The sequence below is a fragment of the Vombatus ursinus genome, unplaced genomic scaffold (assembly GCF_900497805.2).
Source record: "Vombatus ursinus unplaced genomic scaffold, bare-nosed wombat genome assembly UNPS02015255.1, whole genome shotgun sequence".
Classification (NCBI taxonomy): domain Eukaryota; kingdom Metazoa; phylum Chordata; class Mammalia; order Diprotodontia; family Vombatidae; genus Vombatus; species Vombatus ursinus.
The window spans coordinates 41,554,246-41,581,934 of NW_020955033.1; the positions used below are offsets into that span (position 1 = coordinate 41,554,246).

Here is a 27,689-nt window from a genome sequence, read left to right on the forward strand (position 1 = left end):
TTTCAAAGATGGGAAGACAGAACCAATAGCATTTAGCAAATGATTGGATATATAGGGTGAGGGAGAGTAAAGAATTGAAGATGACACTGTGATTGTGATAGCCTGGAAGAATTATGGTGCCCTCAACAAAAATAGGGAAGTTCAGAAGAGGGGTAGATTGAGGGAGGAAAAGTGTGATGGTAATGTAATGATACCACATGTGGTACTATTTTACTTATTTTAGGAAGAGGTCTGGTGGATTCCCACTCCAAGTAATAGACAGATGGATTGTTGTGTTTTTCATGGATCATGCATTGTTTGACACGCATAAAGAGCTATGGATAGCTTCAAAAAGTACTTTAATAAATCATTTTTTTCAATAAGTGTTTTTTGAACAAAAACAAGAAAAAAACAAGTGTTTAGTCTTCATCATGTTTTTGTTGGAACTTCAGAACACTTTTTGGTAAAGTTATTTCTTTTGATATATATTCCTCAGGCCCATCAGGGGGTGAAATATTCAATAGCAATTGCAAATAGCAAGTGACTTCATTAAACCAACCAAAACGAAACTTTAAGTGTACAAAAAGCAGATATAACAAAAAGCCTGATAGAATAAAGAAAAGCACACAAATATGGTACATCTTTGGAGAATGGATAACTGGAATCAAAACCAAGAGGGAAAACACAATGAATGTTCCCAATGCAAATAATAAATGTACCTGAGGATGAAAAGAAAAATAAAGTTAGATATAACTAAACTTTGCCTATTTAGAGGCTAGTACAAGAAATTTTAAAAACAAATTTTTTTCTTCTTGAGCATTTCTCAAGGTCAGAGGGAATGATCATAATACCACCTGTGTGATCTTGAGTAATTTTACTTAACCTCTCTGAATCTCAGTTTCCTCATCTATAAAACAAGGAGATCGAACTAGATTGTTTTTGAAGTCCCTCTCAGCTCTAAATCCATGATCCTATAACCCTAAAATACGTGAATGTCATTTTCAGCCCCACATTTAGGAAAATTAGTAAACAGAAACTAAGATACTTATAAAATAATAGAATTCAGGATAGAACAGAGTTTTCCAATTTCCATCTTTCTCCATCAGTTCACACTACATGTTCATTTAAAAAAATGCTATTCCTATGATCCCCAAAGAATCAGGATTATTCTTCAGCAGCTTAGATATAAAATAATAATTATTTATCATTTCAGACTTACTGTATTAAAATAGGACAAGCATTTCTGTTTTGAGGAATTAGCTGGCACATTTCATCTATGGTCCTATTTCAGATAGGAAAGGAAAGGACTGTCATTATCAGTATTGTCCAATGACTTAGATGCAAAATGACCAATACATCCCTCTTCTTTTTTAGTACAAAACATGCTGGAGAGAGGAAGCATCTTATAGGGGAGAAATGGCTCAAGAAAGTGCAGATGTAGAGGCTCTATTTGGCCTCACATTTCATTCCTGCATGCTTTCTTACTTTGGGAAGTTTAATCACCACAACCTAATACACTTTTCCACCTTCCACATTATGACTTCTAGAAGTCATAATGAAGTCATGACTTCAGAAGATATTGCTTTGATTAAGGTTCCACTGGAAATAAAGGTGGAAGCCTTATCCACAAGAGTAACCCTTAGGCTGAAATTCAATACAGTTAATTTCTATTAAGCTTCTTACATAATTACCATATAATATTTTAAAAATACTCCTCATTGAGCAATTTGGAACTATGCCCAAAGGGCTATAAAACTGTATATATCCTTTGATCCAGCAATACCACTACTAAGTCTGTATCCCAGAGAGATTTAAAAAAAAAAAGGGAAAGGACTTATATATACAAAGATGTTTAAAGCAGCTGTTTTAGTGGTAGTAAAGAATTGGAAATTGAAAGGATGCCCATCATTAGGGAATGGCTAAACAAGCTGTGGTATATGATTGTAATGGAATAGTATTTGCTATAAGAAATGACAAGCAGGCTGATTTCAGAAAAAACTAGGAAAGACTTACATGAATTGATGCAAAGCGAAGTGTACAGAACCAGGAGAATGTTATACACAGTAACAGCAATACACTTAGATATTTTCAGCAATACAATGATCTAAGAAAATCCCAAAGGTCTAATGATGAAGCATACTGTCCACCTCCAGAGAAAGAACTGATATTGTCTGAATACAGACTGAAGCATGCTATTTTTCATTTTCTTTCTTTCATTCTTTTTCTTTTATTCAAGTCTTCTTATACAAAATTACTAATATGGAAATATTGTACATGATTGCACAAGTATAACCTATATTTTATTGCTTACCATCTCAGCGAGCAGGAGGGGAGGAAGGGAAGGAGGGATAGAATTTGGAACTCAAAACTTTTTAAAAATGATTAAAAATTGTTTTAGCATTTAATTGGGGGGAAAATAAAACATATTAAAAAATAAAATACTCCCCTTCACTCCTGGATGGATAAAAATGGGGTGAAAAGCTATTTATCTTTAGTGGACTTGGTTTTTTATCCTCCAACTCAACATTTATCAAGTGCCTAATTTGTTATATTTATAAAGAAATTTATTAAGTGCCTAATATATAGAAGGCACTGGGGATACAAAGACAAACACCCCATCCCTAAAGAAGCTTATATTCTACTCAGGGGCCAACATGTGTATACACATTATTAAAAATAAGATAAGCTGAGAAAATAGAAAGCAGTAAACAGTTGGGAAGATCACTAAAGGATTTGCCCAGTAGGAGGCACCTGAGCTAAGCTTTAGGAAACTTAGGATTCTAATAGGCAAGGGTAAAGAGGAAGGTCGTTAGTGGTCAGGCTATACAATAGCTTGTAGATGGCAGAGGGAATTTGAAGAATAGCGAGTGAGACAGTTTGGCAGGAATGTAGACTATGTGCAGGGAAGTAATATCAAATAAGTCTGGACACGTGGGTTAGAGCCAGAATGTGGAGGGCTGTACCCTAGAGGTAACAGGGAAGCTATAGAGATTTGGGGGGTGTGTGTGTGTGTGTGTGTGTGTGTGTGTGTGTGTGTGATGGTCAGACCTTTGCTTTATTCAGATTATTCTGGCAGCTGAATGGAAGAAAGATTGGAAAGGGGAAAAACTGGAAACATAGGGGCACATTGTTATTGAGTCATTTTAGGAGTGTTCAACTCTCTATGATCCCAGTTGGGGTTTTCTTGACAAAGATACTGTAGTGGTTTGCCATTTCCTTCTCCAGCTCATTTTGCAGATGAGGAAACTGAGGCAAACAGGGTTAAGTGACTTACCCAGGGTCACACAGCTGGTAAGTGTCTGAGGCTGAATTTGAGTCAGGTCCTCCTGACTCCAGGCCTGGCACTGTGTTCACTTGAGCCACCTAGCTGCCCTTTAGGGACCCATTAGGACAATATTTAAATAGTCCAGGTGAGAGAGGACAAGAGCCTGAATTAGGGTAGCTGTGCATGGAGGTGGGGGTTGGCTATTAGATGTTTTGTAGGTAGAATTGATAGGGTTTGCCAGTTATTTGGGAGGATGAGAGAAAGGAAAACATCAAGGATGACTTAGAAATTAAGAACCTGGGTGATTAGTAGGATGCTTCTACAAGCATGGGAAGCAGAGATAAATGAATATATCTGCTTTCTTTTTCAACCACCATTATCTATTTGTACCCAACCCAGCAGAACTCAAAGTGTCATCTATTTTGGAGTTTTTAGTAAGCTCTTTGCCCCTCGTGTTAAATATGACCCATATAGTGTGCATACCAATAAACCAAAAGATGAGGATCCAGGCAACATGGTCATTAAATGAGTCTACAAAGGTCTGGAAGAATTTAGCTTTTGCCAAACATTAAATATGCCCAAGAATTATACATATAGAGAAAGAACAGAAAACTTATACTTTCCTTACCTTAAAAGGTCTAGGTAAATTGGGTTCCTGGTATCTCAATTTAATTAGACCTATTATGATCAATCCAAGTTGAATTGATCCCAAAATGCCTAAAAGGTTTATCAATCGGATTAAGTCTGAGGAAAAAATCATAACTGATGCAAAGATGATTGTCTGAATCACAGCTAAAGCTGGGCTGGAGTGGGTGTTAAGCATAGAGAATAACAAAGGCATCTGTCCCTCTTGGCTTGCACAATAGTATAGTCTTGATGATGAAAATATAGTGGATAAAAGGCCGCTGAGAATTGAAGAAGAAACACCTATGGAAATGATCCACTGGTAGGAGGGAATTACTCTATCAGCCCATGTCATTGCAACAGCATCTATTAAAAAACACAAAAAATATCATTCAGAATATGACTGATTCAAAATAAGAATGTTTCATCAGAAGGTCAAATCTTGCCAAAAAGTAATGATTGACGCAAGTATATGACATCATAAAGTAGGTTTATTAAATATAGTGTAATTTTCTATAAGAAATGGATATTACACATTGCTTTATATTTGAAGGATTTATAGATACAGTAACAACTCTCTGATTCTTCCTAATTTGCTCTGTGATTTGAAAAGTCCCCAAATCAGCTTTGTTATTTTTTCAATTATAAAGTGAATAATAATCATCATTGCAAAATGAACAATGATAAATATTGCATTATTTTCTTAGAATATGGGCAAGTCTTAGGGAATAGATTTCATTCTGATCTAACAGCATTTCTTATAATGCTAGGATTCAGGTAACATCAATTATCAAGATATATTCCCAAGACTTCATTTCTTAAAGGCTGTTTGAGCCCATAATAATTATGCCAGAAGGTAGGGACTATGATTTTGTGGCATATCTTCTGAGAATCAGAAAGTTTAGAAAGCAAAGGGCCATCAGTAGAGAAGGAGGACAAAATGGGGCTGCAGTTGGAATGAGGGAAAGGGCAGTGGATTTATGTGGAATAAGAATGATTTGTTGTTCCCAAATTCAAGGAATCTCAGCAGAATCCAAGCAAAATCCTGGCAATAGTGGAGCCTACAGAAATAAATGTTTGTGGAATGATACAAAGGGAACTGAAATGTGTGTTAAGATGATTTGGGCAGCAGTGTCAAGGATGGGTTGGGAAAGGAAGAATAGAGGCAAGGAGGTTAGTAGGCTCTTACAATGTACTAGGCAGGAGACAACGAGAATGGGGCTAGGATGATCTCTAGCTTTCGTCCTTTACTTTCTCCTTCCATTGCCACCATTCTAGTCCATCCCTTAATTATGTCACACCTAAACTATTACAGTAGATTTCTAAGTAGAACCCTTCACCTTGGACCCTCCTCTTCCAATCAACTCAGTCACCTGATAATCTTCCCAAAGTACCACTTTGATTAATCCCCTCTTTAACCCAGAATTCTTTATTAGATACCCATTAGCTCCAGTTGTCTGGACATCCGTTAAAAACTCATAGGAGCAAAATCCTCTGAGATTATAAATTGTAGAGTAGGTGCCAATCTGCATTAGTAGAGGCAATTTCCATAACAGGAGTTTCTTATACTAGAGGGGTCAAACCTGTCTGCATGGGGACCACAGAACTCCTGAACAAGATTAAAATGTAGGGAAATACATAATAAAATAAATAAAACTACAATGAAACATAGATACTATTACATTTAAAAATAGGTCAGTATGTGACCCACAGGTATCCTTATGTATGGGTTAGTGGCCCGGTTTCTGTTTGAGTTTGACACTACTGCCCTATACCAATTAAATAAAAACATTTTTAAACATTTTACATTATACACATAAGTGATAAAGAAGAAGAAACATTCTCATTTCAATCACTTCATTCTGTGAATTCACCTTATGATTTTAAACTAAATAACATAGATACATAAACCTAACTATAGAACTATAAGCTTTGTTTTGTGACTTGGACTTAACCTTCTGGAAATAGGCGGAATCAATTTTCTAAAGAAAGATATTTCATGAAAACAATGCCGCCTTCACTTCCCTGGTGCTCAGAATCTTGAATTTACCCTCAGTGGAGCATTCTCTCCATAGAAATCTTTTTCCAATGTCTCATCATCTTATAAAGGAAAGCATTGCTTGGATGAATTGTAAAGGGACCAATCAATCCATCAATCAATAAACATTTATTAAGATCCTTCTATATGCCAGGGACTGTTTTAAGTGCTGGGGATGCAGAAAGAGACAAAAGACAGTCCCTGTCCCCAAGGAGCTTACAATCTAATGGCGGAGACAACAAGCAAACAAATATATGCAAAGTAAGCTATATATAGGATTAATAGGAAGTAATTAACAGAGGGAAGGCCCTAGAACTAAGATAGACTGGAGAAAGCTTCCAGTAAAAGAAAAGATTTTAGTTGGAACTTAAAGAAGTCAGGCACGTTAATAGGTATAGTAGAGGAGGGAGAGCCAGAGAATACACCCAGAACCAAGAGATGGAATGTCTTGTTTGTGGAATAGTTAGAAAGCTAGTGTCACTGGATGGAAGAGTACGTCTTTGGGAGTAAGGTGTAAGAAGATTGGAAAGGTAGGAGGAGGTTAGGTTATGAAGGGCTTTGAATGCCTAACAGAGCATTTTATATTTGCTCCTGGAGGCAATAGGAAGTCCCTGGAGTTTATTGAGTAGGGATTTGACACAGTCCAACCTGTCTGAATGGAGGATGGATTGGAGCAGGGAAAAACTTGAAGCAGGCTGACCCACTAGTAGGCTATTACTGGGAGTGAGATGTCAAGGGCCTGTACCAGAGTAATGGCAGTGTTAGAGGAGAGAAGAGGGCATATTGGAGAGATGTCGCAAAGGTGAAATTGACAGACCTCAGCAACAGATTGGATATGGGGGGTGAAAGGTAGTGAGGAATACAAGATGACTCCCAAGTTTTAAGCCTCAGGGACTGTAATGATGTTGCTGCCCTTTACAGTAATAGGAAAGGTTGGAGGGAGGGAGGGTTGGGGGGGGAAAACAATGAGTTCTATTTTGGACATATTGAGTTTAAGATGTCAACTGAACATCCAATTCAAAATGTCTGAAAAGCAGTTGGAGATGCGAGATTAGAAGTCAGCAGAGAGTCTTGAGCAGGGTTGGTAGATTTGAGAATCGTCAGCTTAGCGATGGTAATTAAATCCATGGGGGATGATGAGATCGCCAAGTGAAGCAGCATAGAGGGAGAAGAAAAGAAGACCCAGGCCAGAACCCTGGGAGACACCTACAGTTAGGAGTGTGATGTGGAAGAGGATCCAGCAAAGGAGACAGGGAAGGAGTAGTCAGGTAGGAGAACCAGTATCTACTGGGGTGTCTGGCTCTTTGCACCACCTCTCATGCGTTAGGCTGTTTCTTTCCCTGAAAAAGGCAAGGTGACTGTTCCCAGGACTTGACTGACCCAGAAGGCTAAGGCTCAAGTCTTCTCTAAATTGTCTTGGTCTCCTGATGACCTTAAGCTATATTGACTGGTTCCTGGTTGCTCAAGGGCATAAAATGATCCCTCTCTTGTCCCCTTCCCCCCCCTCGCTGGAGTCAGGCCCTTCAGACTCAGTCCCAACACACCTTGCTCTGCTGACAGACAGTTTCTCTATGTAGGTAAGGGGGCTAATGCAACCATGCTAAATGTTATACATTTGTTGACTATCTTTGTGTGTGTGTGTGTGTGTGTGTGTGTGTGTGTGTGTGTCTGTGTGTGTGTGTGTATAAACCTTTTGTTCACTATTGAATGACATGATTATCTCATTTCTAATTTTGGACCTAAATTATCACTGTCTATACTCATTATCATTCTGCTTCCTATGTTAGATGAATAGACATAGAATCGGATAAATAACTTTTCTAGATGTACTTTCCTGGCTAAAATTCCTTTAAAAAAATGAGAAATAATTTTTAAAATTTATCACTTATTTACGGAAAACTAGCATGTGTTTTTTCTACCAGCAAAATATTAGAAAGGATAAAACTTAAATTATAAATATTCAGGTTTTTGTAGAAAACAGGTTTGGAGTGGGAACTCTAATCCACTGCGCCACCTACCTGCCCTATGAATGATAGATTTTTTTTTTTTCTGTAGTTTCAGTTGCCCTTTGGTTTTAGTAAATCTGTATCGTTCTCATTTATGATTTCTTGAATATTGGTATTCAGGTGCTTTTTGGTTATGGTTTTGGGAAAGTGCTTGATAATCCTTAACATGTTTTCCAGGTCAGTTGTTTTTGATAATAGACATTTTACATTTTCTTGTATTTTTTCATTTTTATTTTGTTCTAAGATTTAGTTTCTCCTGGTCTATTCTTATTTTCACGGAGTCAGTTATAGGCAAAATTTTCTACCTTTTGTCTTAAGATATTTATTTTCTTTCCAGTTCTTTCCTCCAGAGCACATATTTTGCTTATGATTCCATATTTTATCTCCTACTTCATTTTTTCCAGGACTCTGATAGTTCTTATTGCCAAGCCATTTCTTCCTCTGAGTTTCTGCTTAAAGCTATTGTACAATTACTCTCTTCTTTGGGGTTTAACTTTTGGATATTTCTTGTCTTATAATATGTCTTCATAGCTTTTGGTGCCTTCTCCTCTTTACTCACATGCCCAAATTCAACAAATAAACAAAACTGACTTGAGGTTTTGTGCTTGGACCAGGCACTTCCCCTTCATGTACTTTTGGATAGAGTGGTTAGACCCTATTTAGTTCTGACTTGGGTTCCTACTGTTTAGTTCCACTTCTCTTGATATATTTGTGCTCAGATCCGAGTAGCATTATGATTTGATTGGGGTAGAACTTTCCTTCTGCTGTTAGAAATGGAAGTTTCCTCCAGTCCTTACTCTTTTTCTATTGCTTTAGATGTTCCACACTCAACATTTGGTGTTATTTGGTATTGCCCATGATCAAGGGGACCTTCTCCTCACCTCCCCCCTGCCCCACTACCGTAAGACTGCTGTGGTTTGGAGCAAAAAGAAAAGAGAAACAAAGAAGAATTTTCATCCTTAGATGGTCAGAGCTGAATGTACCTCTTCCATGGTTGGGAAAGCATTGAGTTTGATGTGGTCCCAACTAAGGGAAAGCACCACCCCATGGAAGATAGATGGGACTAGAGATTAGAAGTTAAGATAGATCAAAAGGCAGTTGGAAACATTTTATGGCCTGAGTGTTTACTTCAAGTGGAGGTAAGCAGCCCTACAAGATTGTTGAGGCTGTAAGAGATTAGCAAATAATATATAGGGAAGTGGTAGAAAGTTCTTCAGTGAGAACCAAGCCTGAGAAGGAGAATGATGTAGAGATTGCAGAAAAACAAACAAACAAACAAACAAACAAACAAAACCCCAAATTAACCAACCAACAAACCTTCCAGTCATTTTGGAAGAGAACTTAACTGTTTCTGCAACAGAAATAGATCAAGTACTCTCCTCCTTCCTTCCTGAGAAAAGTTTCCAATAGTTTATTGATTTATATGATTATTCTTTTTTGTGTAGAATGAATGAATGCTATTAAAAGTGTTTTCTGTCATCTTTATCCAAGTCTTTTTGCACACAAAAGGACCTAGATCTACTTAGGGAGAAGAAATAACTTTGAATTCATGTAGAGTCACTTTGAGAGAGGAATTTTTCAATAAAGAAACTTCTCTGAATTCATTCTTACATAGTTTGAGAAGAGCTTCTTCCCTTTTACTTGTTCTGGCCAATCAATGAAAGAGAAGTAGAAGAAACAAGTAATAAAGGAGGTGATTTCCCCCTCCTTTTTGCAAGATTTTTGCATTAAATTTATTATTCTAAACAAACCAGGCATGGCCTTTTTGAATGTGGGTTTCTAAATTATGACTGGAGAGATATTTGATTATTTTACATGCAGAATTTCCTAGTGAAATTTTTTTTTTCTGTATGCATGTTCCTTAGATTATGAAATTGACTCAAAATTTTGTAGAATTTGTATGCAGTATACATTGTCTCGTTTGTTTAAGTTTTTGAACCTATGAACTCAGGAAACTGGGGTTTCCCTAATTGTGGGATATATTTATTTAGATGTGATCTGGGATCTGGTCCACCACATCTTCAGGGAGATTTCAATGTCTACCTTTGTGGAGTCTCTTCCAGTGCCTAATGGGGAAGGAGCAAGTAAAGACAGCTGTGACTGGGCAATCACTTCTTTGCTTTCCTATGTCCAAGAGGGGTATTAGGCTAGACATTGACCATACCTTCTATATTTGTAGTTTACATTTGTAGATTTGTACATGTAATGTATATTTTTAGTTTAAAGATGTGATGTTCTTTTTTTTAAAATTAAATTAACTTTTTTCCTTTAATAAAAATCTATTTTCTCTCCATTCCATGTTACCCATCCCCTGCTGTAAAAGAAAGGAAAACAAAACTCTTACAACAAATATGCATAGTCAAACAAAGTAAATTTTCACATTGGCCATGTCCAAAATGTATGTCTCTGTCCATCACCTCTTTGTCATGCGCCAAAAGTGAATGGCATGTTTCATTATGAGTCCTGTGAAATTGTGGTTGGTTATTGCGTTGATTACAGTTCTTAAGTCTTTCAAAGTTGTTTGTCTTTACAATATTATTGTTGTATAAATTGTTCTACTGGTTCTGTTCACTTCAATCTGTATCAAGTAATGCAAATCTTCCCATGTTTCTTCGAAAGCATTCCTTTCACCATTTCTCATGACACAATAATGTTCCATTACGTTTATACACCAAAATTGCTCTTTTCTCCCACAATGATGAGCATCCCCTAAGATTCTAGTTCTTCTCCACCACAAAACAGAATTGCTATACATATTTTTGTACCTGTAAGTCTTTTCCTTTTTTCTTTGGATTCTTTGGTAATGGTATTACTGGATCAAGGATATATGTAGAGTTTAGAAACTTTTGAGGTATATTTCCAAGTTGCTTTCCAGAATGCTTGGACCAATTCACTGCTCTCCTAGCAGAATATTAACATTCCTGGTTTCCCACAGCCCCTTCAGCATTAATCATTTTCCTTTTTTGTCACCTTTGCTAATCTGATGGGTGTGAGGTAGAACCTCAGAGTTGTTTTAGTTTATATTTCTCTAATTGTTAGTGGATATGAAGCTATCCATATTGGGTGTTCAGAATAAAAGCCACTTGCCCCATCTCTCTCGGGGAGAGAGTAACAGCTTACTCTCAGACTATTTAGCTCTTTCTTATCTCCATGAAAGATACTCTCAGATAACAAACCCATTTATCCAAGAAAACAGTAAATAGCAATTGGTAAATTATACAGATTGGAGTAGACAATAAAGTACTCAAAAGTAAGTGGGCTCTTGGACTTGAAGGATGAGATTTCAAGGAGAGAATGATATTATTTGGGAAGTTCATTATGGGGTGCAGGTGCTGAGCATCAAGGGGCATGTTGGGGAGCCACATGTAGAAGATATTAGAGGCTTCTGTTTCCCATTCAAAAGTTTTTGACTTCTTTCTCACTCAATTCTCTTAGAACTCCGCTTTTCTTTCTCCTTCTCCAAAGTCTCTTGTCTATTCTAAAATCACTTCTCCTTCACATATGCCTTAGGTAGCTCTATGGGCTGAGAGATCTTTCAGTCAAGAATTACATCTCTTTCTCTAGCATGTAGCACCACAGGGTTGTTGTAGGACCTTTCCAGGCCCACCCCTCACTCCCCCCCCAGGATAGGATTCAGATGATATATGCACAAGTACACCAGACTGGTGATCCTTGTCTCCTGATTTCTCCTCTCTCCCTCCCCTTTCTCGTTCATCTCTTTCTCTTCCAATCCCTCATGAATACCTGTTATGACCAGAAAGTTATTTGTAGAGCACAAGAGTTCCTTTATACTCTACAATGACTTCACTTATGTTCTTTGTAGTAGAAAATCACACATTCCTTCAGTGTGACTTCCTCTTTCTGTAGGATACAACCTCAGAACAGCAAAGGTATATTATATTAAAGTAAATCTGTGTTAAACTAGGCTTTATGATCAGGAGCGTAAGTGCTAGATCCACACCCCACCCCCACCCCCTGCATTACAAGCATAAGTTTTCCCCATTTATCCCTTTCTATGGCCTTAATAAAGTTCTTTTTCCTATTTCATTATAGCTCTAATTCCCTTGGTGTTCCCATGATCCCTCAACTTAGACTCTCTTTATCAGCATAGGTAAAGAATGTAGACTTTAAATGGCAGATGTGTGAGAGTCTGGGACATGACTTTGGATATTTCTTCCTTTTGAAAATTTCTGCTGGTGCCCATTCATCTGCTTTAGTTCTTAGCCTTTAACATATGCATTCATTCAACATTTATAAACATGTGTGTGCCATTGTTCTAGGTTCTAGGTAACATGCTAAGATAAACACAACTTTGTCCCAGCTTTTGAAGTGTTTACAATCTAGTGAGAGAGATTAGCAACATACACAAGTAAATATACTGTAAGATAAAATTCAGTTACATAGAAAATATAAACAAGGCATGATGAGAATACAAAATAAGGAGAGATCATGTCCAACTGTGAGAGCTCCTCTAAGCTACCTAGAATCTTACCTGAATCGATAATTTCCTCAGGAGTTAGAACAGTCAGGTAGGAAATATTAACCAGAAGGTAAAGTATGGTCACCAAGGAAAGTGCAGTGAATATGCATCTGGGAATATTCTTAGCAGGGTTTTTGATTTCTCCTAAAATAGAGAATGTGACTCATCATAAAGGGCATATTTTACCAAACATACTATTTACAAGATGTTTCCTTATGATGCATAAGAAAAGGAAAGAAAGCAGTCATATATTTTTGCTGCACTAGTAATTTCATATTCTTAGAGCACTGCCTACAGTCAAGCAGCCATTATGTGTCCGAGGTTGGACTTGAACCCCAGGTCTTCCTCAGTCTGAGGCCAGCTCTCTATCCATAGCACCTTTCCAGTTACAATATAAAGACAAGTTAAATCTTGTTTTAAATGGAAATTATTATCATGAGGAGGTATTCACGTCTCTCACCCCATATTCTTTAAAGCAGTAATTTCAAACTCAAATAGAATTAGGGACCACTAAATATATAAGGATCCATGTGAACTGCATATTGACTCAATTTTAAAATGTAATGTTATCTATGTTTTATTGTATTTTTTTTTATTTTGTTAGATATTTCTCAATTATATTTTAATCTGGTTTGGGCCACACTCAGGAGTATTGTGGGCCATGTGTCTGACACCCTTGTTCTAAAGCACAGGCATTCTTAAAATATGCTGTTAGACATGCATTCTAGTTGTGTAGTCTTATAGCTAGGCGCCAGCATGACATCTGGGCTGCTATGGTCTCAACCAGCTCTAGCAAGTCCTTTGATCCTTATTCTTACTTGGAGAAACACAGACTATTAGAGCTTCTAGATAGATAGATAGATAGACGGATGGATGGATGGATGGATGGATGGATGGATGGATGGATGGATGGATGGATAGGTAGAACATTTATCTTTAATTACTAAGTACCACACACTGTGCTCTGAGCCGGAGATAAAAAAGCAAGAAAACAAAATAGTCCCTATTCTCAAGGAGCTTAGACCAAAAGGGGAAGAGAAAACGTAATGGGAAGGGATTGAAAGTGAGGGGAGGGAAGAGGGTACTTGAATGGGTGCAAAGCAGCAGTTATAGAGGTAGATCCAATTGGAGAGTGAGCAGGAAGTGAAGTGAACAGCATGGTTAGGACTCTTCAAGATACGGCTATCCCAGGCAAAGACTCTTCCACCTATCAGAGGACTCCCCAGGGTGAAGTTCTCTCCCTGAGAAGCCCATTTGTCTCTGATTATACTCACATTCTGGACAGGTAGCATATCAAAGGTTATGACTTTAGCTATCTTGCTGTAGGTAGGACTCTGACCTATGATGGGGATCAGCGATTGTGTCAGAGGTGCTCTGGCTCTGGTGTTCCTGGTGTTGCTTCTGTTTATCATTGTTGTTTTACATCAGAAGAGGTATTGTGAATGGCCTCACTTATTACTCCAATGCTTGGACTACACTTTTTAAAATGACTTTTATATTGCTTCACATTCTTATCTTTTTATTGTTTGTATCAAACTCTTCTTCCAGTGCAGCTTATACTAGGCTTTCCCTCAAGGTCAGAATTGTGTTAAGAAATTTAAAGTAGTTGTAGGTCCCTTGGTAGATTTTTTTGGATCTGTCTGCCAAGGGGTGAGATGTGGTAGGAACAACAATAATTTTGTTCAGGCTGGTTTCTCTTTAAGGAAACTCTCTGTATAATTTGGTGAATTATTCAGAGGGGGAGTAGGTGAATAAAAAGCACAGCCTATGGGGAATTAGTGTTCCTGCTTTTTTCCAGAGTTCCCATTGCCCTGTAGAAAATCTTTCTGATACAGTATTGCTTCTCTGGTGAATGTAGAGGAGAGTAGGTTTTTTCTTTTTTTTGGTGAATTATATACTTTTAATCCTATTGAAAGTAAAATTATTTTAGTGAATTTTATGAACTATCAATATTCTGTTGCATTTGAATACAAAGCTTGACTCACTGGACTGATTTTATATCACTATCTCTACTATTTATCTAAAACTTTTTTTTTCTATCTTGGACCAAATGCCTAAGAGTAGATTGAAGGGTAAGTAGATTTTATTCACTTTCTTAGCATAATTCCAAGTTGTTTTCCAGAATGACTGGACTAATTCATAGCTCTACGAACAGTGTATTAGTGTGTCTATATTTTCCATAGTCTGTCCAACATTGACTATTCCCATCTCTTGTCATCTTTGCCAATTTGCTAGATATGAGATAAAACTTCAAAGTTGTTTTGATTTGTATTTCTCTTCTAATCAGCAATTTCAGTAATGTTTTCTATGCTTTCATGTATGAGTGCATTTTATTTTTGTTACGTTTATTTTAAAATATTTTTATTGATTTTTTTATTTTAACATCACCAAAATTTCTCCCAGTATTCTTCCTCTTCTCCCCTCCATCTCATATAACACATATTATTTTAAGGGGAAAAAAAAATCAGGAAAACCAACCAATATAACAAAAAAGTCTGAAAATATATGCAATGTTCTAAACCTGGGGATCCCCTAAATCTGTAAAGGAATAGAGTAGGATATCTTCTCACATCTCTTCTTTGTGGCCATGCTTGTTATTTCTAATTTTTTAACATCCAATTTTGATTATCTTATAGTTGTTTCATACAATCTTTAAAAATTAGATTATATATATACATGCATACATATATAATTTATACAGATTAAATCAGCAACTTTCTATCTCATCCTAGTTGAATTAATTTTGTTTGGGAATGGTTTTCAATTATGTAATCAAAATTATCTATTTGATCTTTTCTGATTGCTTCCATCTCTTAAGAATGCTCTCCTTAGTCATAGCTATTGAAGGTGCCCAATTTGTTTATTTTGTAATGTTACATTTAAAATTTAAGTTATGTGTTCATTTTTATGGGTCTAATGAAAGTTTAAACAATTTTTACCCAATAGTTTTCCAATTTTCCCAGTAGTTCTTGTTAATGAAGGAGTTTTTCATTCAAGTAATTTATGCTCTTGGCTTTATCAAATATTTAGTGAATTCATTTTTTAAGAAATTCTACCTTTTCTAGTCTCACTGATCTGTTTTTCCATTTTTTAACTACTATGAAATAGTTTTTGATGATTACTGGCTTTATAGTATAATCTGAGAGCTGAAGATATTATTCCCTTATCTCTACCTTTCTTTTACATGCTTTCTTTAGAGATTTTAGATCTTTTGTTCCTTCAAATTAATTTTTAGAAGCTGTTTTGTCTAGTTCTATAATATACCCCTTGGTAGTTTTATTGGCATGGCACTAAAACTGTAACTGAATTTTGATATCATCATTTTTATTATATTGGTGAGGTCCAACAATGAGCCCAGAATAACTACAATTATTTCATCAGCTTTTTATTTCTTTAAGAAGTATTTCATAATTGTATTTATATAGATCTTTATTATTTCTTAAAAGATTGACTCCTAGACATTTTTGTACCTTAAAGTATTTTTAAATGTGTCTTCCTCTTCTATTAGTTCCTTTTGGATTTTGTTGCTATATAGAAATTCTTTTTATTTTTATATGCTAATTTTGTGCCCTGAAAATTACTTATGCTATTAATTGTCTCAGTGTTAGCGTCTTTGCGGATTTTTTGAGGTTTTCTAAGTAAATCGTCACATCATCAGCAAATTGGGATAGTTTGTATCTTTTTAAAAAATAGTATTTTGTTTTTCAAATTACATGTAAAGACAAATTTTAACATTCATTTAAAAAAAATTTTGAGCTCTAAATTTTTCTCCTTCCCTCCTTCCCTTCCCCCTTCCTAAAACGGTAAGCTTTTGTATCCTTTTTTGCCTGTTTATGCCTTTAATTTCTTTCTCTTGTTTTATCGTTATTGTTAGAATTTCTAAAACTATGTTAAATAAAGAAAGAGGATGTCCTTGTTTTAGTCCTATATTTATTGGGAAAGCATCACATGTTTCCCAATTGCATATATTCATAAGTTTTTGTCTAGATTTAGATTTTTTGTCATATTATAAAATATCCCTCTGTGTATACATTTGTTTTTTTTTTAGCATAAATGAGCTAGTTACCTTTCTTGTCTTCTTGAGTTCAACTATCCTCCATATTCTGTATGATCCACTTGTACTAGCCAACTTACTGTTCCCTGCATAAAACACACCATCTCCTGTCTCTGTTGTGCCTTTGCAATGACCTCTCCTAAAGCCTGAAACGCTCCCTGTCCTTACCATTGCCTCTTAGTTTCTTTCCATGGCTTCTTTCAAGTCTTAACCCAAATTTCACTTTCTTCAGAATGTCTTTTTTAGTCCCCCAGCTGTGAAAGTCTTTCCGTCTGAAATTACCTTTCACCCACTCAATATATAACTTCTATGTACTATGCTATTTACATGTGGTCTGTATCATTACAATGTAGGCTCATTGAGGGAAGGGACTATTTTTGCCTTTCTTTGTATCCTTGGTGTTTAATACAGTGCCTGGCACAGGGCATAAGTTTAGCAAATGTTTGACTGGCTATACTTTGTCAAATGCTTTTCTTTCATCTGTTAATATAATTACCTGGTTTTAATGAATAAACAATAAACCATTTCTTAAACATTTACTTTGTGCCAAGCATTGTGCTAAGTGCTGGGTATACAAATACAAAAGCATTCTATTTGGGGGAGAGACTGCATATAGGGAAGTGGTGTCTAGGGAATGCCTTGTTAAGTTTTGTCTGATGAATTTATTCTTGATGTGATTATTTATATTGTTTTTCTAATGTTGAGCCACTCTTGTATGGCTGGAAATGAATAATTTCTGTGATAGTAGTAGGAGAATCTATCCCCATTTGATACAGGGAGCAAGGGTTTACCGACTAAAAACAAGTCCTATGGACTAGAGAATCGAGGTGACAAGAAACACTCTTGGGTTCTTAGTCTTAAGGAAATACTGCAGTGTCATTTTTGGTAGGAATCTGTAAGGATCTGCTTTAGGAACATAGAATCAATGATTTGGAACTGGAATGGGCCTTAGTGGCCCCTCTATCCAACTCTGCATCATATATATAAGAAGACTGATGTCAAGAAAAGTTGTGACATTTGTGTGGGGGTGGTGCTTTTAACAAAAGTATTTATTTTTATTCTACGCTTAACAAACACCAAATAAAATTAGCATTTCCATATACAAAGCAGAACAGAAAACATGATTATATATGAAACTGTGAATCTCTGTTACATATAGCATACTTTTCCTTTCAAGGATATGTAATTTCAAAGTTGTCCTTCTTATCTGTGTTTTCTTCTGTGTATTTTTAAAAATGCTTCAGTGCTTCTCTTTTCTTTTGTAACCCGATAGCTCCCTTATTCTGCCAAATAAGTGTCTTTCATAAAGGAAGGGGGAGGAAAATAGCAGCAGAATTTGGACGCTTGTCCCCTGACATCAAGAACCAATACTCTTTCTACTGTACTACAACATCAAAAAAATCAGATAGAAGTAACTATGCAGAAAAGCGGTCAAATTGGCCAGGTGTAAGCTTGCATTGGGGGTATCTACCTCATTATTGTTGATTTTAGTTATCGTATCATGTTTTTCCCAGGATAAATTAATCACCAGAAATTTCATCATCATGGCGATTGCTTCAGCTTCCATGCTCTATAACCTCCTAAGTCACCTTACTTAGCTGCCTCTCCCTCTGATTGGAGGGCTGGAGGGCGGGGCAAAAACTTTCTGCCAAAGCCTTCCCTTTTATAGAGGGCTCAGAATTTTCCAGCCGCTTAACTCTTCATTTCTCGCTATCTGTTCTAGGTTCATGCTCCTTGAACACCATGCCCCAACAGGCTTTCCCCTCTCTCCCACTTTCGTCTTCCTTTTGTGTATTGTCTTTCCCCATTAGATTGTAAGGTCCTTGAGGGAAGGGGCTATCTTTTTTCTTATTTGTATCACCAATGCTTAGTACAGTACCTGGCACATAGTAGGCATTTAATAATATTTACTGATTTTTAAAAATTTAGTATTACAGCTGCTACATATACAGTTACTACTGAGAAGCAACCGGCATCGTAGATAGCGGGCCAGGTTTGGAATCAACAAGACCTGGTTTAGTCCTGCTTCACACACATAATTATCTATATGAGCATAGACAAGTCATTTAAGTTCTTAGTGCCTCTGACAACCCTCTCATACTATCCGATTACAGAGGCAACTAGGTGGCTTAGTAGATAGAGTGCTGAACTTGGAATCAAGAAAAACTGAGGTCTAATTCTTCTTTAGACACTCGGCTGTGTGACCTTGGGCAAATCACCTGACCTCTCTCAGCCTATCTTTTCTCATCTGTAAAACAGAGATAATTAACAGCATCTACCTCACAGGGCTGTTATGAGGATTAAATGGGATACCATGTATAATACTTTGCACATCTTAAAGCATTATATAAATGCTAGCTATTATGAGTTGTCAGTCTTTGAAGGGAATCTACACACTAGAAGTAACCCACATCAATGAAATTGCAGGTTCATGGGATAGCTAGGTGGCACAGTGGGTAGAGCTCTGGCCTTGGAGTCAAGGGACCTAAGTTCAAATTTGGCCTCAGATACTTGACACTTAGTAGTTGTGTGACCCTGGGCAAGTCACTTAACCCTGATTGCCTCACCAAAAAGCAAAAAAAAAAAAATTGCAGGTTCAGATATTTTAAGAATCACATAGAAGTACTACAGACCCAGGACAAAAAACAGACTTTGTATAAACAACAAAAAATCATTTGTTAACCAACCCAGCAGTTCTGAATCTTATGTTCTACACAGTGAATCAAAGGCATTGGTGTTTTGGGACTTTCATTTAACCAGAGTTCTCTACCATTTTCAACAATTAAGATGTTAATTTAATTTTTAAATGAAAAGACATTACTTTGCTAAGGATTACTGACAGCATTTACAAAAGTATACCCTTCTTTAAAAAGATTCTAAAAACCTCTTTTGAACTATTTCAAATATTTTTGCACATACAAAAAAAAGAATGCATTGACAGTTACTGAACAAGTATTTTCAGCTACATAACTATAGGCAAAATTGTAACATGGACTATATCTATCATTAGGACCCTCTTACCTCCATTTTCAGTGCCCTCTCATTTTTCCTGAATCCCAACTTCCCTATCTAAACCTAGCTCTTCCCCTTGCCTCCTTGCTTCTGGGCTAATTAACAATGTCTTAAAGTATCACTCCTCTTGATGTATTCACGTATTAATAAGGAACTCCTGATGATTAAAATTCTCTGGTAAGGAGATATGTCTCTAATGGCTGTCATCCACTTGATTGTCAGTGAATGAAATAGGTATCTTAGGAATAACATATCTACCTATTTGTAAAATTGTTACTGTATTATTACAGGATTTAATAATAATAGATGACATCAATAGAGTGTCTTAAACTTTACAAAACACTTTGCATGTATTATCTCTTTTCATCTCATCCCTACGATAACCTGTGAGGTATGTGCTTTTATTGTCCTCATTTTACAGATGAAGAAACTGAGGCAGGCAGATATGAACTGACTTGTCCATAGTCACATTGCTAATAAATATCTGAGGTAGGATTTGAACTCATGCCTTCCCAACACCAAGTCCAGTGGGCTAGCCATCCAGCTGCTTCTAATTTCAAGTTAGGACTGAAAGGTACAATAACTCAAACGCTTCACTTTATTTATGAGGGAACTGAGGTCCAGACAGGTAAACAGATTGCCCAAGGTTACATATAGCATCAGTTAGCCAAACTGGGTCTTCTGAGTTATATGAACATTTAGCTATGTCTGTAAGTAATACTTCAAATCAAAATGCCATTCTTTCTGCCCCCATCCCCATTTCTTCTAGGCACACTTTTCGTTAGTGTGAGGGATCTTTTTGCTTTAGGATTTGACTTATGAATGTCTTATGAGTGTGAAGAAGTAATATAACGAGTATGTGTTCTAGATCTTTCTTAATAACTACCATAAACTTGTAAATGTCGTGTATTGATAAAAAAATCAAAAGAAGTGAGAAAAAATGCTTTATCTTAGAAGAAAGAAATAATAATTTAAGTGAATTATGTAATAATTATAACTGACTTTTTAACTTTATTTAATAGTCACTTTTAATTTGTATTTTTATTCATACTTGGCAGTTTGAACTAATAATAATACATTGCTATTACCTTATTCTTCATTTCATATATCTTTACTCAAATTTTGGCTGGTCCTATAATTTATTTTAATACATTGTATATTATATGTTATACAATAAAATTAAATGTCTTTAGTTGGGCAATGATTCTAGTAGAACGTACCATCCCTCCCTTTTATCAGACAGCATAATTATTACTATGACTATTCTAACATAGAAGCAGAGAGGAAAATGTATGATTCTCAGATGGGAAATAATCACCTTAATCTTATGTCACATTTATTTAATTTTATTTACCCATTTCTATTATAGTGTGAGTATTTTAGGTTGAGAAAAACACAAGGCCCTGTTTCTATAGTTTTGAATCTCTTCCGTCACTTTTTAATGGATGAAAAATATTCTTGAGCACTGCTCTTATCCTTCTGTTCCAACCTCTCTCCCCACCTTAGCTGCCCATCCTCCCCAAAAGGTGATGGATGACTAAGGTTTGTGAATGTAGTTAGAAGAGCTAAAGTATTCTAATTTTTTTCTAATTGTTGGCTCAGACATGGGCCATTACAGATTACATATGAAGCCACATTTACATTATATTGGCACTAAGATCATATTGGGGCAAAAGATGTACTTATTTTAAAATGTTTTCTTGATGTCTTTTGTCTTTACATATCTTTACATTTATTGGGGGATGGGGGTAAGTCTGTATTCTTCTCCAGATTAAAACCTTTTATGTTACAACAATAAAAAAAAAAAAACCAATCAAGCCAAAACATAGTATACTGTGCCAATGGCATCTGCCGATGTCTTCTATTCTAGTAGTCACCCACTTCTCTGCCATGCTGAATGTTTCATTATCTGTTCCCTTGGTCCTGCAGTAACTTTTCAACATTTGGCTTCCTGTAGTGGTCTTTTAATGTACCTTATTATAGTCATTTTTTGACTTTTCACTTTGTTTGTTTGTTTGTTTTTTTAAGTGAGGCAATTGGGGTTAAGTGACTTGCCCAAGGCCACACAGCTAGTACGTGACAAGTGTTTGGTCTGAGGCTAGATTTGAACTCAGGTCCTCCTGACTTCAGGGCTGATGCTCTATCCACAGCGCCACCTAGCTGCCCCGACTTTTCACTTTGTATCAGTTTATTGAAATCTTTCTGTTTCTCAGAGTTCTTATATCTGTTATTTCTTAAAGTTCTATTATATTCATGTAACACAATTTTTCTAGCCATTCTTCAATTGATGGATAGCTATATTATTTTCAGGTCTTGTTTATTTGTTCATTTGTTTTCTGTCACAGAGTGTTACTTTGAATATTTTGGTATATGTTGGACCTTTAACTATGTCATTGATTTTCTTGGGATATAGGCCTGGTAGTAGGACAGAAACATAAAGGTAGAAGGGCCATAAAGATCATTAAGTCAACTTCCCATATTTTACGGATGAAGAAACTGAGGACTTCATGTTCCTGGGAGATAGGGACTATAGGTATTATTATCCTCATTTTACAGAGAAGGAAACTGAGGTTAAGTGACTTGTCCCCATTCTTGCACAGTATATATCAGACGCTATTTTAAAACCTGTATTTCTACATACTCCAAGCTTAGCACTCTCCACTATGCCACATGATCTCTCATACCACCCAATTGTTTACCAGTGAATATACAGGCTGAGTGGATGTGTATGTGGCTAACAAATTATTATTGTCAGCTAGCATTTATATAGCATCTACTATGTGCCAAACATGTATGTGCTTTGCAAATACTATCTCTTTTGATCCTCACAACAAGCCTGGAATGTAGGTGCTATAATTAACCCAATTTTATACTTAAGAAGACTGCGACAAATGGAGATTAAATGACTTACCCAAGGTCACACAGCTAGCAAGCATCTAAGGTCATCTTTAAACTCAGGTCTTCCTAACTCTAAGCCCAGAACTCTACCTATGAATATCCCAGGTATTAGCATATGTTAGGAAAATCTTTAATTACCCAAACCTAGACCAATAAGCAAGCAAGCAACAAACATTAAATGAACATTAGCTATGATGTTCCACACATACATTCTATAAAGCAGAACCCTCACCAGGGGTCAGTGAACTTGTTTTTTGTTTGCATTTTGATGACTGATTTCAATATAATAAGTTTCCTTTGTAATCTTAAGTCATTTATTTTTTCATTTAAAACATGATTCTGAGAAGAGGTCCATAGGTATCACCAGATTCCCAAAGGGGTCCATGCACAAAAAGGTTAAGTATCCCTTCTCTAAAGGAAGATAAAAATATGCAAACCTCTAAGCAAGACAAAATTTCTTTTTCAGTATAAAACTCTTATTTTAGTAGCTTGATTATGTATTCATTTGATAAATATTTCCCTTAAGATTTTGGGAAAAAAATTACCTGCAATGGAAACCATTGATTGCCAGCCTGAATATGCGTAAAATCCCTGGAAAAAGGCTTCTGGAATCTGAGAGATATTAGGAAGGTCAGAACTGAAAGCATCCCCCAACCTGATTAAATTTTCTTTTCTTATCACCAACAACACAGCTCCATTTAGGGCAATAATGCAGAGAACTGTTATCTTCATTACTGCGCTGATTGTCTGAAACCAAGTTATTTTGTTAACACCTTGAACACCAAGGATTCCCAGAGACCATAAAATGGCCAAAGCCAGGCATTTTTTGGGCAATGTTGGTGTAGAACACCCAGGATAGAAAGGTTGAATAACATATTCAGCCAGCAATAAGCTTCGAGCAGCCATTCCTGCTGGTATTTCAAAGAGACTGGCCGAGAGGCAGAAGAAAACAAAAGGAGATCCCAGGGATCTTTTGAGGAAGTAGTATTGAGCTCCACTTTGAGGGAAAGTTGTGCCCACCTCAGCATAAGTGAGGGCAGTTATCATGGACACCACTGCACAAACAACCCAGATGCTTAGTGTGATGCCCACATGGAGGGAGGAATATTTCAGCACCCCTTTGGGAGCTATGAAGATACCTGCACCTATTATAGTACTGAGTATGAAAGTCACTCCATGAAAATATCCAATTGCCCTTCGGAGCTGTGTTTTGTTCCTTTTGTCCATTTCTTCAGTCCAGAGAAGTACGTTTAAAGTCTCTTCTGTGATCACTGTTTTGTATACTCCTTTCTGTGCTTTTGAGATCTGTCCCCAAAAACTCCCAGTAGTTAAATCATTAGGTCCTTTCGATTTAGCCACTCTATACTACATGAGCTTCATTTTATTATATACTACTTGAAGACTTAAAAATGATTAACGTGAAACAGTTTACCCGTGAAATTTGTAATATGTTTAAATTCCATAGTTAAGATGTTTTATCTGTTAGACATTAAAAGTTGCATTAGTTGTTGAGAAATTCTTAGATTTTCCATTGGTGGTGCAACATTTTTAATGTTTAACACTAAACAAGAATTAAGAAACAACTAAATGCATGGTGCTTCAGCATTTTGAGATATTCCATTCGATTAGGATAGTTCCTTGGCCAGCTATAGTACGCATTTGGGCCTCAGACACTTACTAGCTGTGTGACCCTGGGCAAGTCACTTAACCCTGTTTACCTCTGTTTTCTCTTCTGTAAAATGAGTTGGAGAAAGAAATGGCAAACCATTCCAGTATCTTTGCCAAGAAAACCCCAAACGAGGTCATGAAGAGGCAGTCATGACTGAAACAAATGAACAACAACAACAACAGAGTGGGAGGAGTTTGGTTCAAATCCTACCTCTTATAGTTATTACCTTGGGCAAATTACTTCACCTCCGGGCTTGTTTCCTCTTTTGCAAAATGTAAAATGGACCGGATGGTGTCAGAAACCTCTTCCAGTTCTAGATCTTTGTGGCAACGAGTCCATCCCCTCTCACTGCTTGAGAGAGCATATGTAAAATTTAAATTTATTCTGTTCTTTAAAATTTATTTAATAATAATGCTGCTTAGGTACAGACTTCATTTACCATAACTTCTCTGGATTGTGTGTTTCATTATTTGTGAATAAGGAGTTGTTGGTAGATATGAGGCTGGAGAGGCAGCCCAGATCCTGGTGCAGAAATGAGACAGAAGATCTTGAATACTGAAGATGGTTAGCTGTTGAGGATCCAATTGGCTGGTGATTAAATAGGGGAAAAATGTTTTCTTTTGCTGCTCCTTGCTTGATTTCCCTCAGCATAATTTGTGACCTAGAGCTAGGGTCCTCTGAGTTCCAATCCCTTATCTGTAGGTACCCAGATCATACCCAAAGAATGGGGAGGGCACACAGAAGAGGATCTTTAGAGATGGCTGGAGTGGATGGTTTGGTGTTGGTTTGGTGCTTTTTCCTTTCACTTTCTACATGTTTAATCAACCAGTGATTCAATCAATGAACATATATAATATGTGTGCCAGGTTCTGTGCTAGTCTCTATGGATACAATGACAAAAGCGAAGAGTCCCTGACTCAAGGATCTTACAGTTTAGTTGGGGGAATCAATAGGTATGTAAAGTACATGGGTATATTCAAAATAGATTGGAAATAGATCTAAGGTGACTTAGGAGGAGAGACCCTAAAAGCTGGGGGATGGGGATCAATAAAGGCTTCATGTGGAAGATGCCTCTTGAATGAGTCTTGAAGAAAATTAGGGACAATGAAATTGAGGGAGTGCTTTCCAAGTACCAAGGACAGCCAACACAAAGGCATTGAGATAGAATGTCACGTGTGAGAAACAGCAAGAAGGCCAATTTGGCTGGATTGTAGTGTGTATAGAAGGCAGCAACTGGAGTAAAGCCAGAAAAATTAAAGACAGCTTGTTCCAGGCATTAAATGTCAAACAGAGTTTATATTTGATCCTAAAGGTAACAGAGAGTCTTTCTTTATTAATAGAAAGTGATATAAAAATTATATTTCCACTTTGGGAAAATTGATTTGGCAGTTGGTGGAGGATGGATTAGAGTGGGAAGAAACTTGAGCAGGGAGATCAAAAAAGAGACTATTGCAATAGTTCAGGCAAGAGGACTTGAATTAAATAAGGTGGTATCTATGTGAGTGAAGAAAAGGGGGGACAGCTAGGTGGCACAGTGGGGGGCAGCTAAGTGGCTCAGTGGATAGAGCACATGCCCTGAAGTCAGGAGGACCTGAGTTCCAATCCAGCCTCAGACCAAACACTTGACACTAGCTGTGTGACCCTGGGCAAGTCACTTAACCCCAATTACCTTAAAAAAACAAACAAACGAACAAGAAAAGGGGATAGATGCAAGAGGTCCTGTTAAGATTAAAATAAGATTTCAGTAAACCCCTGGAAATGGGGTTTCAGGGGTTGTAATTATATAGAGGAACATCCAGTTGTGAGGTAGGGGCTCTAGATTTCATATTTTTAATATTTGGAATAATAATCCATATCATCCCCTAGCTAACATTTGAACTCAACCAGGATGGGTTTAAAAAGTTGAGTGTTGTCAGTTTTGGAAGCTATGCAATAAGATGTCTATAAACTAAATGTACTCTGTTGGTCAGAGGGGATACTGCAGCCTATTTAAAAGGCTAAGAAGAATGGAGGTGAGCATGAATCAAGATGGATCAAGGAGGGTACCCTCTGTGATAAATGCACTTAGTGAATAGTTATGCTCACTTGCTGGATAATTAATGCAGTAACATACCATCATACTACAGGCTTAGGGAAGGCAACACATAGGCCATTTTGGAATTCTGCCACTACTGCAGTGATACAAGTAGCACATTCAGGGTAAACAGGTTTCTCATTATCATGAAATAATTCTTTTTGTTACATGTAAATCAACTTTGCAAATTCTTCTATCTGTTCCTCCAAGAATCTGTAAGCCAGTTTTTCATTTAACTGCAACTTCATTTTGTTTTTTTTAAATTTCAGTTAGAATTAGAATGTTAATATTGATATAATTCAATTTGTCAAGATATTAGGAGACACCCTGCTTTCCACAGTTAAGGCCCAGCAAGCAAGCTGTGTCCTGAGCTTGGCATAACAACAATCTTTTGTGCTTACCCTCTGGATGATCTTAACCACAGCAAAATCCTAGAATAGGGATTTATAATTTTCATATTAATCTCTATTTCCCAGGGGATCCTGAACTGAGAGCTGGGGCTACAGTCAATGTGCTGCAGCAGAAAGAGATCAATCAGATCTTCTGATATTCTGAACAATCCCTGTCCCTGTAACTGCTAAATGAACTGAACCAGGTGCTATATTCCTGTTCCTACCATGTTAACTTTGGTTCTGTACCCTCCCAAACAATCACAAGGCTCAACGACTCTTGAGACTTAAGACAATCATAAGACTCAAAGATTCTAATAATTTAGAAACTGTTCCCACAGGACCCAAGAATGCCTATATTGTCCCAAAAAATGTCAACTGTGGGAACTGTTTACACAAGACCTAAAAATGATTGTGTTGGATCCTGCCTTTTTGTGGTTTTCATGCTTAAAAACCCTATGCCTGCCACAAGCCACAAGCCCTCCTTCTCTGGAGAACTTCTACTTGCAAGCATTTTTCTCACTTTGAAATTAAACTTCTGTTTGATTCCTGACTGTCCTATCTCTGGCCTGCTTTGTTCAACTCCAGCCACCCCCAGGTTAGAGACCAGTTGTGGTCTGATTGACAAATTCCTCCAATATCATGTCAATTCACCAATAGTTGCACAAGAATCATACATTTAAAATGCCATCATAGGATCATGTATTTGGAGCTGGAAGGACCCTTAGAGATCATCAAGTTTAACTCTCTTATTTTACAGATGAGGAAAATAATACTCAGAGAAGTGAAGAAATTTGCCCAAGGTCACAGGACACTAAGGAACAGATCTAGGATATAAATCCAGGTCTCCTGATTCTATATTAGGAGTCTTTTCACTGTCTCAACTAAGAATCACATGGTTCAAAAAACCATATGATTCTTTTTTCAAAAATTTTTTAGCATGTCTAAACTCTTTTTTTGTTGCATTACTATTGCCACTGCGCAGGACTTAAAGCCACTTTGTATTTCTCTGTGTTTCATTGATTGCTAAGGCCAACCCTTTGGTCACTGAGTGGCGTATTGCTGATGGACCATTCTGCACTTAGCTAGGCTGCCTTCAGAAAGCGGTCCTCTTCCATCATTGTACTCTAAGCCTTTTCAGAAGATAGAAACTTACAGATTTTGCACTTTGATAACCCAAGATCATCTCCACACCATGGTA

The 27,689-nt window shown here is 36.8% G+C and overlaps 1 protein-coding gene across 1 annotated transcript; it reads right to left on the minus strand.

Annotated features, from left to right (window-relative positions):
• Nucleotides 1-408: 408 nt before the first annotated feature.
• LOC114031817 (solute carrier family 7 member 13-like) lies at nt 409-23,616 on the minus strand. Its single transcript, XM_027846951.1, is given in 5 exon segments — nt 409-440; nt 443-698; nt 3,873-4,234; nt 12,405-12,536; nt 22,902-23,616. Coding segments are annotated over 5 exon segments (1,464 nt in total). The 5' UTR covers nt 23,584-23,616.
• Between the last annotated feature and the right edge of the window lie 4,073 nt (nt 23,617-27,689).